General features: G+C 32.9%; 1 protein-coding gene across 1 annotated transcript in view; it reads right to left on the bottom strand.

Moving 5' to 3' along the window:
* LOC129216740 (uncharacterized) overlaps positions 1-15,758 on the bottom strand; it is an 83,538-nt gene that overhangs the window by 11,890 nt on the left and 55,890 nt on the right. The window contains exons 10-16 of the mRNA XM_054850956.1: positions 15,267-15,458; positions 13,811-13,972; positions 11,786-12,064; positions 10,807-11,142; positions 8,772-8,999; positions 5,748-5,881; positions 5,406-5,412 (exon numbers count right to left, since the gene is read on the bottom strand). Coding sequence (XP_054706931.1) covers positions 5,406-5,412; positions 5,748-5,881; positions 8,772-8,999; positions 10,807-11,142; positions 11,786-12,064; positions 13,811-13,972; positions 15,267-15,458 — 1,338 coding nt within the window. The remainder of the gene's footprint in view (positions 1-5,405; positions 5,413-5,747; positions 5,882-8,771; positions 9,000-10,806; positions 11,143-11,785; positions 12,065-13,810; positions 13,973-15,266; positions 15,459-15,758) is intronic.

Genomic DNA, 15,758 nt, shown 5'->3' with positions numbered 1-15,758 from the left:
CGATAAAATTATTTTAAAATTGCATTTTAGAGTCCTATGATAACATATCATTAATATCTATAAACACAGTTGCCCCCCCCCCCAAAAATAAAATAAAATAAACCATCTATTCAGCACTTTAATTTTTGACTCATAACAGAAAATGGAATTTTGCTTTAAAAACTTGAAATGAGAGTTCTAACAGAAATAAAGAGACTTTTCATTTATTTGAACCTAATAAAGCGAAGTTAGCTTGAAAAAAGAACAAAATATGATTCTCATATCGGATGTTAAAAGATTGCATTTTTCAAAATGTAGACATATAAAGAAAAAAAAACGGTAATTAAAAGAGTTTATTTAAAGTTAATCATCCTTATTAGCATCGAAAAATTAAAACCCATATGATTTTCGCAAATATTAACAAGCCGTCAAAATCATGAGAATATTTTCTAATCAAGTCATTATAAATGTTCAACGCCAGACGCTAAGTGGTGATAGTTTTGAAGTTGGTAACCCTATCTGAAGCGATCATATTTTTTCCTCACCCTTGCTATCCCTTTGCAGTTCTAAGTTCATTTCGCAGATATATATTATTATTGTTTATTAAATCATGAGCGGAGAAAAGTGCTTTACCAATGCCTTTTCAGAAAAGTTTACAACAACACCGCTGCTAATTAGCTGTGATAAAACAAACAACCATTGTATTTATTTGGCAGTAGCAATTATTTATCGCTTGCAGGAGCATCGCAAGAGTGCCGATTTTTTCTTTCTTTCTTTTTTTTTTCAAAATTAGCCGATTTTGTATAAGCTGATCCCTCTAATTTGACTTTAAAAAAGCTTCCAAAAATTATCGGTTTATACACAGAAATATGCGTTATTTTGCTTTCAGATTTGCTCTTTCAATAAACAATTTGTGACAGATCTGATCTTGTATATCAGAATTTTTGAAGGGTCCGTTTTGTTTGATCGGGATTTTGTGAAAGGTCCGTTTTGTTTGATCGGGATTTTGTGAAAGGTCCGTTTTGGTTGATCGGATTTTTGTGAAGGGTCCGTTAACGAACCCAAATATCCTCTGGCCAGACCCCTGTTACCTTAAGCTTGGCAATTTATTACAACAGGCAGAATTTTGAGCTCATTTTTTTCATCCTTTTCTAAAAGAACACCATAGGAGAAAAAACTTATTTTCATATGGAAAAATCTTTTGGTCTTAGAAAAAAAAAAGAAGCAAGGTGACAAACTTGAGCTACAGTGCTTTGAAAACAGGCTATTTTTCACTTGAACAATTTTGATAACCACTTTGACTATCTTGTGATAAATAAATATTTAAGCTCTGCAATTCTAACCCATTAAAAACAAGTATTTTGACAATAGAATCACAAAATATGAGTCTTAGAAATATTTTTGTTTAAATTTTATAACAACGTAAAATCCAACCTAAAATTTCCCTACTGAGCTTTTTCATAAGTTTGCATATGCGTAAGTCACAATAGCTAATGAGCTCCTTCACAGGCAAATGTACAAAGAGCCAAACGTACTTTAAACTCCCAAAATTTCAGGGTTTCAGTGGGATAAAATTTTCTACAACTTTAGCCTAAACATGACAATTTGTCACAAAAAAACTCATCTGCCATTTTGAAGCCCTTTTTTGGAAAATCCTAAATCCTCAGGATTTGGATCTCGGAAGCTGAAAATTGGCATAAATTAGTTTCAAAGGCACCTCTACAATTCTATAAAATTTCATGCAAATCGGAGATGGTTGAGTGGGCACGATTTGATAATTAGGTCCGTGAATGACTCAATAGTAACATGATGCAATCAAAGAATTGTCACTTGTTCAAAATCACTTGTCTGTTTGAACCGATGCAGATGCTTAACAAACATTGCAATGAGTGACTTGGAACTTTAACCTTTGGTTGCACCATGTTGCTGCTTGCTAAATCCCCTTGCGTGGATGAGACATTTTTATGCATGTACTTGCATTTAATTTTTGGAATTTCTAACTTATGCTTTGGAAATTCTGATGTAATCGAATATAAAAAATCATAATATGTAAACGTTCTGATAAATATTTCTGTACTTCAAAAATAATGATTTGTACACGTAACATCTTTACTAGTAATAAAGCTCAAAGTCTCTTTGTCTGGATGTCTGTAGGATGTCTGGATCTCTGTGATGCGCATAGCGCCTAGACCATTCGGCCGATTTCCATGAAATTTGGCACAAAGTTAATTTGTAGCATGGGGGTGTGCATCTCAAAGCGATTTTTCAAAAATTCGATTTTGTTCTTTTTCTATTTCAATTTTAGGAAAATTTTCCAGAGCAAATTTTCACAAGATGGACGAGTAAATTACGAAATTTTCATGACGTGGAATGGGAGAGCGAATGAACATAGCCAATTGGCGAGAAATTCGTCATCCATTATTTGTAAATATGCAGGCGAACCGAAGGACCTTTTAATTTACAACTACAGGCAAAGCCGTGCGGATACCACTAGTGTACAAATAAAGTACAAATATATGCATAAAATATCTCATCTGTGAAAATAAATGGATTGAGCATGCTCTGAAAGGTAGTCATTGTAAGGGGATCTAACCCCTATTCACTAAACACACTTTCATACAATATTTAAAAGACGTTTGTGACTGCAGTGCTATGTGATGCCCTGTCTTGGGACTATTTCTTAAAACCGGTGTACAAAAAATTCCTCACCTATCTATCCAATAACCACTGGAACCAAAGTTGACGAACTGGATTAGATGTCCTCGTAATGTTAAAGCGGATCAGCCAATGAAAAAGTAGTACCACCAAATCTTAAGATTATTGCCCCATTAAATGAGTATTAAGATCAAGATCACACAGCAGGGACTTCTCCTTCAAATTCATTTGAGCTGTAAAGAAGTTTTAGACATGTCAGACGAAACATCAGCCAGAATTCATCGTAAATGAACCACAGCCTACACAACAAAAAAGAAATTAACTCCATATGTATGTTTTTGTTAATGTACATAATTACCCTAAACCAGGTTTTTAGATGAAACCAATTTTAAGTGAGTTTTAATGAAAAATATGAATCAAATAATATTGTAGCCTTTAAAGAAACTGGTAAAACATTAAAATTTTTCAAGGACACTTTTTATTTTATACTAGAAACTGACAATATAAAAAAGTTATATAAAATACCTATTTTAAATGAAGACACAAGTAAAAATGTAATAATTAACAAATATTACATGTAAGAACAACTTTCTAAAATCTTTCAGGGATAAAAAAAAAAAGTTTATTTGTTACAAGGGCTAAAACTCTGTGAATGGGATAAAGGGACTCCCATCAAAATTTTTCAGATGACCTCCCTTAAAAATGTTTGGGTGGGAGAAAACCACTTACAAAAGTTTCAAAAATCTTTCGTGGAAACAAACAATTTAGATAAAGTTGTGAAAAAAGTACAACGCATCAAGCACAAACTTTTAAGATCCGGAGATAGAAAACTATGATAGTCTAACAGAACTTGTAGAAGTTTGAAAGTTTTTGATATGTTTAAGGAAATTCCTTTATGCATTAATTCTAAACATTTGCAATTCCAAATTTTAAATCACTAGACTTTTGTGTGAAAAACATAAATTGCTGCAAAGCCAAGAGGGTTTTTTAGGGGGGGGGGGTCTAGTCAACTTCATCAATCTTGGAAATTGAGCAGCCACTAATAAATTCAATATAAAATACTGAAGCACTTAGCTGTAAAAATAAGCTTGGTCTTGTATGAAGCATGAATAGAAACTGATAACACACAATTTAAAGCAGTTACAAAATTTGAGGGATCATAAATATTTCTTAACTGAAATGATCACCTTTGAATTGGCTGTTTATGTTGACAAACCAAAAATTGTCTAGTTCAAATTTGTGATAGAAATTTCAAAGTGTTTCAGTTACAGGGAACAATTTCCTCAAAGTATAATTATGGGGTTTTTTCCTTGCCTAGCTCCAGTTTCTGGAACCAATAAAATGATTCTTGTTGCTCCAAAGCATGTATATCAAACATTGCTAGCTTGTCAATGTAGATATTAATAAAAAATAAATACACACTGCTGCAACTAATGTAAATGATAAAAGGATGCTGCTAGATGATCAAGGACTGATTGCAGAGAGTCAGTATGCAAAGGAATTATATTTTGAAATGACCTTTCTTAATTCACTATCTCAAAATAGGGATAAATCACACACTTTTATTCAAGATAAATGAATTATTGTTGTCAAATACAGTAAACTCCCTATTATCCCCGGGTCTTTTCAAATTTTTTTTTAAACGGAGATGCCTTAAAACTTTTTTGTAAAAAATCAAGAGCCATTAAATGTTTTTTAACTTATAATAGGGAAGTTGCAACCTGTTAAATGTTCATATTTTGGCTATTGCATATTGTTAATTGACCCTCAAAACTAAAAAATTCACCATCGCCGAATTTTAAAACACCGTGGTTGATTTTTAATGAATTTTTAAAAATCCACGCGCAAAAGTGCGCTCTTCTGAAACGTCACGAGCCTACGTCACAGGGCGCGAATGGGCAGCCTTCCGCCGAAGATCCCTTGTTTTCGCTAGGGACATTTTGAGCGCGCTGATATTTTTATTTTTTAGAAATTCAATAATCCTTTTGAACACACTATGGAGGCCGGATTCGTTAAAGCACAATCTAATTAATCTTTCTCAAATAATATCAATGGTGATATTCGAATATTTCCGAGAGGATGAGAGGTTTAATGTTCCAGAAACGCGAGGAGATAAGCCTTTTACGTTTCATCTTCTAATGCACGTTCTTCGATTTCTCCCATGACATGGGAACCGGTTCGCTAGCGTTTCTCTCCTATCGGACGTCACTTCCTATGCCATCTGACGTCACAGGCGCTTGAACTTTAAAAATTAATTTAAAAAAAACTACTTATCGTATCGCAAAAATTTTTTCACCTATGATGTTCATACATGTTACTCTATCATATAAAAATAAAATTGAAAAATCGAAAACTTCCCTATTGTGTTTTTGTTATTATTTAGCTTTCACATATATTTTTTACTGTAAATACAGTCAATGTTACACTTTTGGCTATAATTTAAATGTATGTGTGAGTGTTTTCCGTATTTTTTTAGCTATTATATGCATTAGTATTGTTTCCTATCTATTATTCTAATTATCGGCGGTTACCATGCCACCCTATTCGGCAGATAATCAGGAGTTTACTGTATTTGCATTTGATTGATGAAATTAAAATCCTATGCCAATAACGCAAACCATAACAAATACTTTCTTATGTAAAAATAGGAAGAATATACATCATTAAAAAGATTTTTGCACAGTACTGCAATTTTTTGGTCTGTCACATAAAATATATGTAAACCTTTAAAAAATATATGCAGTTCCTTTGCATTATTTAATTTTACTCACCAAATTCCTGCACTCAAGATTTTTTGACAATCCTCATCACCTACATAGAAATACTAAACAAATTTGCCGTATCTCTAAATGGCATAAGGAAAAACTATTCACAAAACATCCATCTTTATCAGTAAGTTGTAATAGCAAACAGTTTATCAAAATTATATCAATATTTATGTAAATTTACTTCAAAAGTATTAGTGGTCAACATTTTTCCTTTTAACTTTCTGTTATACTAAACTTTGACACATTATCATTCAGAAATGGTTTATATATTTGTGTAATGAGTCTTTTCTTACTATTATGAATTCAAAAAGTATAAAAATCAAAATAGGTTGTGATGTGATTCACCTGCTTGGTGATATCTTCTTCTGCTTAAAAAAATTATTCATTTTTAGTTTCTTCAGTTCTTCTTTCAATGACGCAATTTCTGATTGATATTTGGATATGTATGATTCATACATATTTACATCAAATGTCAAAGCCTGAAATAAAAAACAAAATCTGAAATGAAAAACAAATTTAGAAACTTTCAAACATTCAGTAACCTCTCGTCATATCGCACTTTTTGGGAGACATCATAAACGCAGGATAGTATCTCAAAAGGGGATATAACCAAGGTCATAAAAAAAATATTATTCAATTAATGTGCAAATTAATTTAATTTAATTTAACGTGCATGTACTCCAACAGAAAGATTAGTTTGTTATCCTATTTGAATGATTTAGGGAATTGATCCCATGATATGTACCTGGGTTAATAGTCTGCTAACAACCCGTATGGCAAAAGCTTGCATGCTGGGCAGAACTATGATGGTGGGTAACTGCCATGGCTGCCCACAAGGGAGCGTTATCTCCCCTTTGCTTTGGTGCCTGGTGGTTGATGAACTTCTGGAAAGAATTCGTCGCAAAGGTCTGCACTGCACTGGCTATGCGGACGACATAACCCTTGTTATTAGGGGTAGGTTCCATGAAACTGTTACAAATCTCATTGGGTCTGCCCTTAAGGAAATTGAAAAGTGGTGTTTGGAGGCAGGTCTTACGGTCAATCCGAATAAGACTTGATTCCCTTCACTCGTAAACGTCTCAAAGACTTGAAGATAATTAAGTTCTTTGGTTCGCCTCTTGCCTACTCTAGTGAGGTCAAGTACCTGGGTGTGATCTTTGACAAAACTTTGACATGGAATTCTCACCTTAAGCAAATTACCGATAAGGCCAAGAGAATCTTTTGGTCTTGTAGACGAGCAATTGGTATTAATTGGGGCTTTTCTCCAAAAATCGCTCACTGGGTTTATACTAGAGTAATTGTACCTACGGTTACATATGGGGCAATTGCCTGGTGGGGTAAAACCTGTACCATTACGGCTGAGGGTTGCCTCGCCAAAGTACAAAGGATGGCTACTATTACTATCACTAGTGCCATGAGAACTACTCCTTCCCATAGCCTTGATCTACTTCTAGGCCTTCTTCCATTGCATAAGCAAGTGGAAATGGAGGTGATTCTGTGTGCATACCGCCTCAAGCTCATGGGTCTCTGGAAGTCCCCTCGTTACCTGTCTCTGTACGATAAACTGAGTGCAAAGACTAGTAAGCATCCTTACTTTATGATGCCTTCTGACTGGATGTTAAAACAATTCAGCTTTAATGCCAATTATAACATTGTGTTTCCGTCCAGAGAGCAATGGAAGGATATCATTGGCAATGCACACGAAATCTGGTTTACAGATGGTTCCAAGACTTCGTCTGGAACTGGTTCTGGTGCATATTGCAGCAGCAATAACACTAATCTGTGCTTCTCTTTAGGGAAGCTAGCTACTGTCTACCAGGCAGAAACTTTAGCCATATTAGCTTGTGTAAACAACTGCCTAGATCGAGGCCTAAGTGGGAAGGTTATCAGAATATTCTCTGATAGCCAAGCTGTGTTGAAAGCTCTCAATCGTAACTGTTTTACTACCAAAACAGTTTGGGAGTGCCATAATGCACTGGTAAGACTAGCTGGCAGTAATAGGGTCTCCCTTTACTGGGTTCCTGGTCACCGTGACATTTTAGGTAACGAATTGGCAGATCAGTTAGCTAAACAGGGCTCCAATGTACCATTTATGGGACCCGAGCCTGTCCTCTGCCTGCCCTACAATGCAGTAAGGACTACTGCAAAGAACCTTCTTATGGATGAATCTTATGGCCTGTGGCTTCAGTCCGAATCTCAAAGACAGACCAAGACTCTGAACCAGCAGCCTCCCTGGCTCAGGTCCAAGAAACTGCTTAACTTGAGCAGGAATGAGATCAAGAAGTCTGTTAGGTTACTAACTGGACACTGCTTTCTTAATAGGCACCTTAATCTGATGGGTGTTATCGACAACCCTTCGTGTAGAGGATGTCATATGGCTGATGAAAGCTCAATTCATGTGCTATGTGAATGTGACTTCTACTCTGCACAAAGATTTGAGCACTTGGGATACCACTATGTAGATACCTGGGAACTGCCTAGAATTTCGGTTAGGCAACTGCTGAGATTTATTTCTGTTACTGGGCTCCTTTAGTAGTCTAAGCGGGGATAGTACAATAGACCTTTGGTCTCGGTGCTCGTGCTGTTTTCAAGCGCCCCCCCCCCCTTTCACTTCATACTTCATTCATTTGAATGATTTTCTTTGTAAAAGAAAATTAGCTTGCCAATTGCTTTTTGAATGTAAAAAAAAAAAAATACTAATAATAATTAAAATATTTCTACTGTTTTCTGGAGGAATACAACACAAAAGTTGCAAGTGAAACTGCCAAGAATTTAGATGTCTGGAAAAATATCAGTTTTGTTCATTGGTTAAAAAAAGAAGAAAATACTTTTTCTGAGAAGCAAACATTTCTTTTTCTGTGGTTTCAAATGTAAACCAACATTTTTTTAATACAACTTTTGGGAAGACAAAGGGAAAGTGATGTAACTGCTATAGGAAGATAAAGCAAAGCGGAGAATACCTGCATTTTTTTTTTTTTTTTTTTTTTTTTTTTTGCATCTTTATCTTCTATTGTACTTAAACTTTGTTGTTCAAGCTTGCTTATTTAGTTTTTGCTGAAAATAAAGTACAAAAAAAAAATCTAATAACCAACGTTTCTCTATAGTTAGTATTAAATCCAAAATGCTCACTTTGGAGAAAAAGTTTTTTCTCTAAATTACTGTAAGAAAGCATTAAAAGTTTCTTTGCCCTCCCCCCTCCCTCCCTCCCTCTACAACCATGGCTGAAGGTCCCCCAATCCACAAAAGATAAACTTCATGATGGTCAAACGTAAGTGAATTACATGATGAGTTCCATGGAGCATTCCAATCAAAGTATGAAAATGAATGGTAAAACACCAGCAAGTTGCTCAAAATTTAAGAACTACATACCTTGATTTTATCGTCCTTTTCTCTTAATAACTCTTTCTGATTTATCTGCTGCATGCATTTGGTTTCAAAGTATTTATGACGAGATGTTATATTTTTTAGCTGATCAACGATTCTGGTCATGCTTGATAATTTCTCATCCTTTTTCTGGCCTTCAATAGCTTTTTTAAGAAGCTGTTTTTGAACTGCTTGGTAATTTTCTATCAATTTGTACTTTTCTGGATCTGTGCCCTATTCAAAAACAAAGTAATAAATTTTTAATAGCACAAAAAAATACAAAAGTTACCTTGAAGGTCCAAAATTGAAGAATTTTGACTTTCACTGATGATTTTTTGAAGAAATATTTGATTTTCACCGACATCTTTGCTATGTGAATGTTGATATTCACTTACTAATGTCAACATTTACCAGATTTTAGATTTTCACAGTAACATAATCAGATTTCCATTGTTCGAAAAATTTTCAATCATGAAAGTTAGTGAAAGTCGTTCATCCAATCATCAAAAACTCCGAAAACAGAACCTGAAAATTTTAATGCACCATAATGAAAGCAAATTCTTCAGCATTAAAGTTGAGTTTTATCCTGCATAAAAAATATCTAGTAAGAAATTTTGAAGATTTTTTTCAGGAAATATTTTTATGAGAATTTTTTTAGACGTCAGTTGCATGTGTTTTAAAACCACATTCAAAGTCTTTTTAGAGCCTTGAACATAGGTACATATATATATACAGAAATTACGACATTATTTCAGCATCTAGAAACCAAGATGATTTTTAAGAAAAATGACAGTGATATACAACTTTCTCCTAATTGAACAGGATTCAGAAAAAGTTATTTGAGGAATAAAGTGAAAGTAGAAAAAATTTTCTAAAGTCAGGGTGAAATAAATAATGTTGGAGTTCTGAAATCTATCAAGTTTTTAAGTCTAAATGCCAGTAGTTGCTTATTATTATACAAATTTTGAACCTCTACATGTAAGTACATGTTTTAATTCAAATATATTTCTCAACATTGCTATTTCAAACATGTGTATTTTCTTATACTGTATAATTAACTGTATAATACAGCCTGACTCGATATAGCTATACCGTGAAGTCAAATAGGATAAAGGAGTTATATATTTGATAAACTATAACTGAAGTGAGTTAAAGCTTTTACACATGATTTTTAATAACACATTTTGAATTGCAACGAAATGTAGAGAAAAGGGAAATTAATTAAAATCAACTGAGTAGAGCCAACATAGTCTAAATTTGAAATCAAGAGGACTTATAAAATTTTGTCATAGATAAAAACCTGATTTTTGCAATTTGAGTTTTACTATTCTTTGAGAATTTGAAATGCTCCTGATTTAGACAGCATGCACTTATACATAATCTACCTTGGATACAGTTTAGCATACATATAAACTAATTCTAATAAGACATGGGACATTTCAACAGACAGCCAATAAGATTTCTTATAAAAAAGAAACAAAGAATGTTTTCATCTAACTCATTTTGATTTTGGCAGGGGTGCCCACAGGGGGTGATTATGGCGCAAGTTGCGCCATCAAAATTTTTGGGGGGGGATTTTTTTTAATTTATTTATTTAAATGTAGTTCTTGATTTATTTTTAATTTAGATTATTCATTTTATTTTATTCTGTTTATATTTCATTTCATTTATTTATTTAGTTTGTGTTTGGCGTAGCAGAGAACTTTTCTAATAAAATAATAATAATAATATAATAATTAAAAATTAATAAATAAACAAATAAAAAATATTTTTAAAAAAGTAAATAAATAAAAAGAGAACTAAAAAACAAAATAAATAAATAAATAAATAAAATATTTAAAAAAAAAGAAAATTAAATTAAAAAAGAGAACTAAAAAGTATAAAAAAGGGAAAGAGTTGAGAAACATTTTGGGGGGGAATTGCACCATTGAACTTGGGGGGGGGGGCACCCCTGGATTTTGGCATCAAATATTTAACTTATGACTACATAAATGTGAAACCTCTTAAAACTGTACAGAATATATTTATGTGAAATACTTACTTTAAGCATCCTCCATCGATGAATATTCCTAGGTTGATGCATTGCTTCTTCTAAAGCAGAATTTTTAAATCTTTCCTTATGCAGTTCTTTTTTCGCATACGTAAAACTCTGTTTCAATTTTTCCAAATCATTCACTTTACAGATTAAGGCATTTTTTTCACTGGTCAGCCTCAGCATTTCCAGATGCAACACTTTTGTTCCATTTTCCAAAGTAGCGTATTGTTCTTTTTCATTCTTGAGCAGAACTTCAAATTGCCTTAATTTATCTTCTAGCTCCTTATTAGTCCGCTGCTGAAGCTGTAACTGTGATCTCAGCATCATCAAATCTTCATTCATCTAAAAGAATAAACAACTTTTTAAAACAAATGCATTGAAACTTGATGCTTCATTGATAAAAATCACAGCAAATTTGCAATATTTAAGCATCAAAACACTTTATACCTATACAGCATGCAAAAAAACAGAAGTTGCTGAACTCTGATTTTTCAATCAAATGCAAAACTGGAAATATAAAAAAAAATAAAAAACTTCAGAAACTTTGCTAGATGAAAATGAAAGCGATCTGTTAGCTTCATTCTAGTTTATTTGCATGATTTCCCAAACATAAATAAAATCAATGCAGTTTTTTTATTTTATTTTATTTTTTTGCAATGTTATGCTTATTGCCATCTGAGCAATATTTTTTATTGAAGTGATAAAGTAGGCATTCAAACATTGTCATTTTATGAAAAGTCAGAAAGTTTCATCATGTAAAATTAGTTATGTTTCAATGTATTGAGCTACAAACTATGCGAGATGAACATACAAGCCCCTTCCGTGTTTCTCGTGTTAAAATGTTTAAGCCACACAAAGAGCAAAAACATCTATTAACTACAACACCAATGAATTATCATTTCATACCAATTGATAGCTGCAAAAAACAAGATTATACATAGCCAAATACAAAATAATTTGAAAAGCAAATACTAACATGACAAACTTTTACAGTCAAAGTTTCTATATCCTTTTCTTGTGCAGCAATCGACTGCAAGTAAAAATGAGCTTTCTGCTCCATGCAATGATTTTCACCTTTGAGTGAAGCATACTTCTGCCCTTCTTTGGTTAATTTTGTCAGCAATTTCTTCTGAGATAAATCTAAACTTTTCCACCTGTTCTTCCAATCATTTACTTCATCATTGCATTGGTCTAATGATTCCTTTAATTCATCCACATAATTAGTTAATATATCACTCTTTTCTTTCAAGAGATCTTGATTTTCCTAAGAATAAAAAAACAACTACATAATTAGAGTTTTAGTTTTGTAATAGCTTTTGGTTATTTTACTTTCTATAATCAAGTACAAAGATTTGTGAAGAAACCATGGCTTTCAAACAAACTCAAAACCAGACTATAAAAGCCTACCTCATGGATAAGAGAGAAAATGTGAGCGATTGCTTGAAATATAACTGAAAACAAAATTTAAATAAATATGACTGAGAATTTCACTATTTTGCAGTCTTTGGCACTTTTCATTTTAAAAGAGTTTTCCTTTAAATTATCTACATTTAATTACACACTCTAGGGTTTCCTGTACCTACCAATATACATGATTTAACCAATTAGATGGGGCCCTGAAGACAGCTCTGTTTTTTGATCCAAACTAGAAAGCGAGCAATCCCTGATCCCGCACCCTCAGAGGCATTGATCTGAAATTGGAACTTGGAGAACTTTGTGACCATGACACATTTGAAGTGCCCCAGTCACTTTTAATGAACATAGAGGATCTTTGACCAGCTGTCATTGAATCCAGGACACCTCTGCCTACGTGTCCGATGCCTTATCGATCAGGCCGATGATTGATCACGGCGCTAAAGTATTTACATGAAAGCAAGGTTATTTATCTTTTTTTTTTTTGCAAGGCAAATCAGCACATAAATTCTTCATTATTTTTTGCACTTAAAAAAAATATTACACCTATATTTTAAAGTACATATTTATTTGATATGTTGATAACAGACAGCAGACCAAATTTTTTTAGCACATTGTCTGCTCCCTGCTGTTGTTACGTTAAGGGATTTTTTATTTCTGAAAAGCATACATATATTTCGCATAATTGGTATAAAAATCATGTGAAATCTTATTATTGGCACAGGTTAAAAATTTAACCTATTACAAAAAATACGTATCAAGAATACTAATATTTTTTCACCCGAACCAACAACATGATTCAGTTTTAATTACCCTTCATTAATGATAAATTTTAAGTATTTCAAATCATGAGTGTACTGATAGTTACCATTACTTACTTGGGATACCAAACTCAAGTACCACATGTCACTACCCTTTGGTTGGAGTAAATCTAATCTGGCAGCGTCAAAATGCTATGATTAAGATCTGTGTCGCCTTCACAATGCTGTCGGGTTAGGTTTGCCTCAACTATTGTAGAAGCAGAAACGTGTGGCTTTCATTTTAACCTGCACTTCTAAGGTGAAAGTCTAACTTAGCCAAGAACCAAATCAATAGACGGAATTACCATCTATCAATGTTTTCATATTTTTGATTTAGACCAGGAGCCGAATAACCTCTTATCCAGTGCCCCCAGAGGTACTAATTTGTTTTGGGAAATTAGAGGTCTTTGTGACCACAACAGACTCAACATGCATCAATGAGCATTAGTATGCATGGAGGTCTTTAACTGGCCAATGTCAAACCGAAAGCTATGAGTTTGGTGCCTATTGGGTTTGCAAATGAAGTTTTTAGGTTCTGGTTCTCAGAAGCCAATTTATCATTTAATCATGGCATAGTGCTCAAAAAATAATTGCTGCATGTATATTAAATTTTTATGCAATATGCATGTTATATACTTAATGTATAAGCAAACAAATAAAACATATGAAGCAAACATTAAAAAATAAAAAAAAATGCATTGAAGAAGGCCCCCAAACTTGCAAATCTGCCACTGTGCCTCCTTATTTAGGATCAATGCAGGAAATAAAATTACAGACAACACATTTGCGACACTCACCTTTGCTTCTTTGTATTGCTGGCAATAAATTTTTCTGTCTAATATTGCAGCATCTGCTACATCCAATTGCTGTGAAAGTTTGTTATTTAAAACAGCAATCTTTATTTTCATATCTTTTTCTTGGTCTTCATATTTACAAATATCATCATTCATTTTCTCAATCTGTTACAAAATAAAATTAAATCACTTATGTTTTTTACACTTAAAACTAAATAGTACATTCAAAAGCTTAAAAATATTAGCAAAATATTTGGAGAGAAATTTAGATGCAAACACAACATTTAAATTCTGTATTATATTTATAGGGTCTAAAACATTTTATCAACAGTATTTTCATAAACTAACCAAAGCAGTCTGTACTCAAAAGTTTTCCAAAGAATAATTTCTTTTGAATTTGTAGAATCCCCCCCCCACACACAAACACACATTTTTAAGAAATAATTTTTTAATGCTGTTGACTCCCCCCCCCCCCCCTTCATTCCTTTTATAGATTCATGATTTTTTTTTTTTTTTTTTTTTTTGAAATTTAACACAGAACTAGTCACCTGCATATCATTTATTGCCACCTCTTTCAGTTTTATAGCATTGAGCTATATATATATGTATGTATACATTGCCATATTAAGGCATGGGCACATGGGACACGGGCCCAGGGCACCAACTTTTAGAGGACACTAAATCTAGCTAATGTTTTGAAAGTTTAGAGTAATTTCACATTGCACTATAGTAAGATATAAATACTAAATCTTAAAAAAAAGTTCTTAAAATTTTTAAACTGCCAAATCTCTAAGTCACTCTGCTATATTTACTTAAAACTACATACTGTACCAAAAAAAAAAAAAATGAAAGTTAGATAACAGATTTTTTTTTATGCTGTCATCTTGAGGTAATATACAAGTGTGTAAAACTATTTTATTACTTTCACTCTATAGTGTAATCTAGGGGGGGGCGCAAAAATAAAGTTAGTTCCAAGTGTTCTCAAAAGTCATAGTCAGGTCTTGTGTTTATACTATAAGCAGGTATGGATTTGTTGTAATACCATTTTCCCCATTAATTTCATCAGGTCCGGATCTATAAATTTTGGATCCTCCTGCAACAAAATCTGTAGGGCCCCTTCATAGAGGCCAGCAGTGTATATTTGCAACGTTAATAACTTAGTGTTAGTTTTTTTTTTTTCCCTTTTTCCCCAATTTCTTGGGCCATTGGGCCCTTTAAGGACATGGGCCCGCTGCACTGCGGATACGCAGATCTGGGCCTGTATTTCATGCTACTTAAAAGAACCGAGTTTTCCGATTCCTTTTTCTAAATCTGAACATCAAATTAACTCAATTTTTGTCATTGCAAGCAAGTGCCTAGTTAAACTGAGTGTAAATGCACCCCTGCATGTCTAATGTATAACTTTATATTCTACATAAAGTATTTCAGATGCACAAATAAATTTAGTATCAAATATTACCTTCTTGGTTAAGTCTCCTATGTCCTTAAGCAACTGAGATTTCATCGACTCCAAGACACTAATAACTTTATTCTGCTTTTCAACTTGCATCTGTAAATTTTTCACTTCTTTGTGTAGAGTCACTCTCTCATTTTCATTGATTTTGAACTCATTTTTATACTTCTCAGTTAACTCTTCCATCTTCATAACATTCTGTTGAAAACAAAACAATTTGCATAACCTGTTTTTATCAAGCCATTAAGTTGTAAATTGTGTGTCTATTGTGGAACACAATTTGAGTTCCTAAAAAGTTCATTTTTGTCTAAGGATCACATATTAGGATCACAATATAGTTATAAAAGTACTTGATTTGTTTAAAAAAAAACATGTAATAAAATATGTACAGCTGGATAAAAAGTTTTAAAAGTATTAAAGAGAAAAAAAAACTATTCAGAAAGATATTTACAATCAAGTTAAACTCAAAGGGCATATTCCCTTCCTTCGCAAGAAAAG

Source organism: Uloborus diversus, chromosome 2 (assembly GCF_026930045.1).
Source record: "Uloborus diversus isolate 005 chromosome 2, Udiv.v.3.1, whole genome shotgun sequence".
In the NCBI taxonomy this organism is placed as follows: Eukaryota; Metazoa; Arthropoda; class Arachnida; order Araneae; family Uloboridae; genus Uloborus; species Uloborus diversus.
Note: the sequence above shows the minus strand (reverse complement) of the source record. Positions and strands in the feature narration are given on the sequence as shown.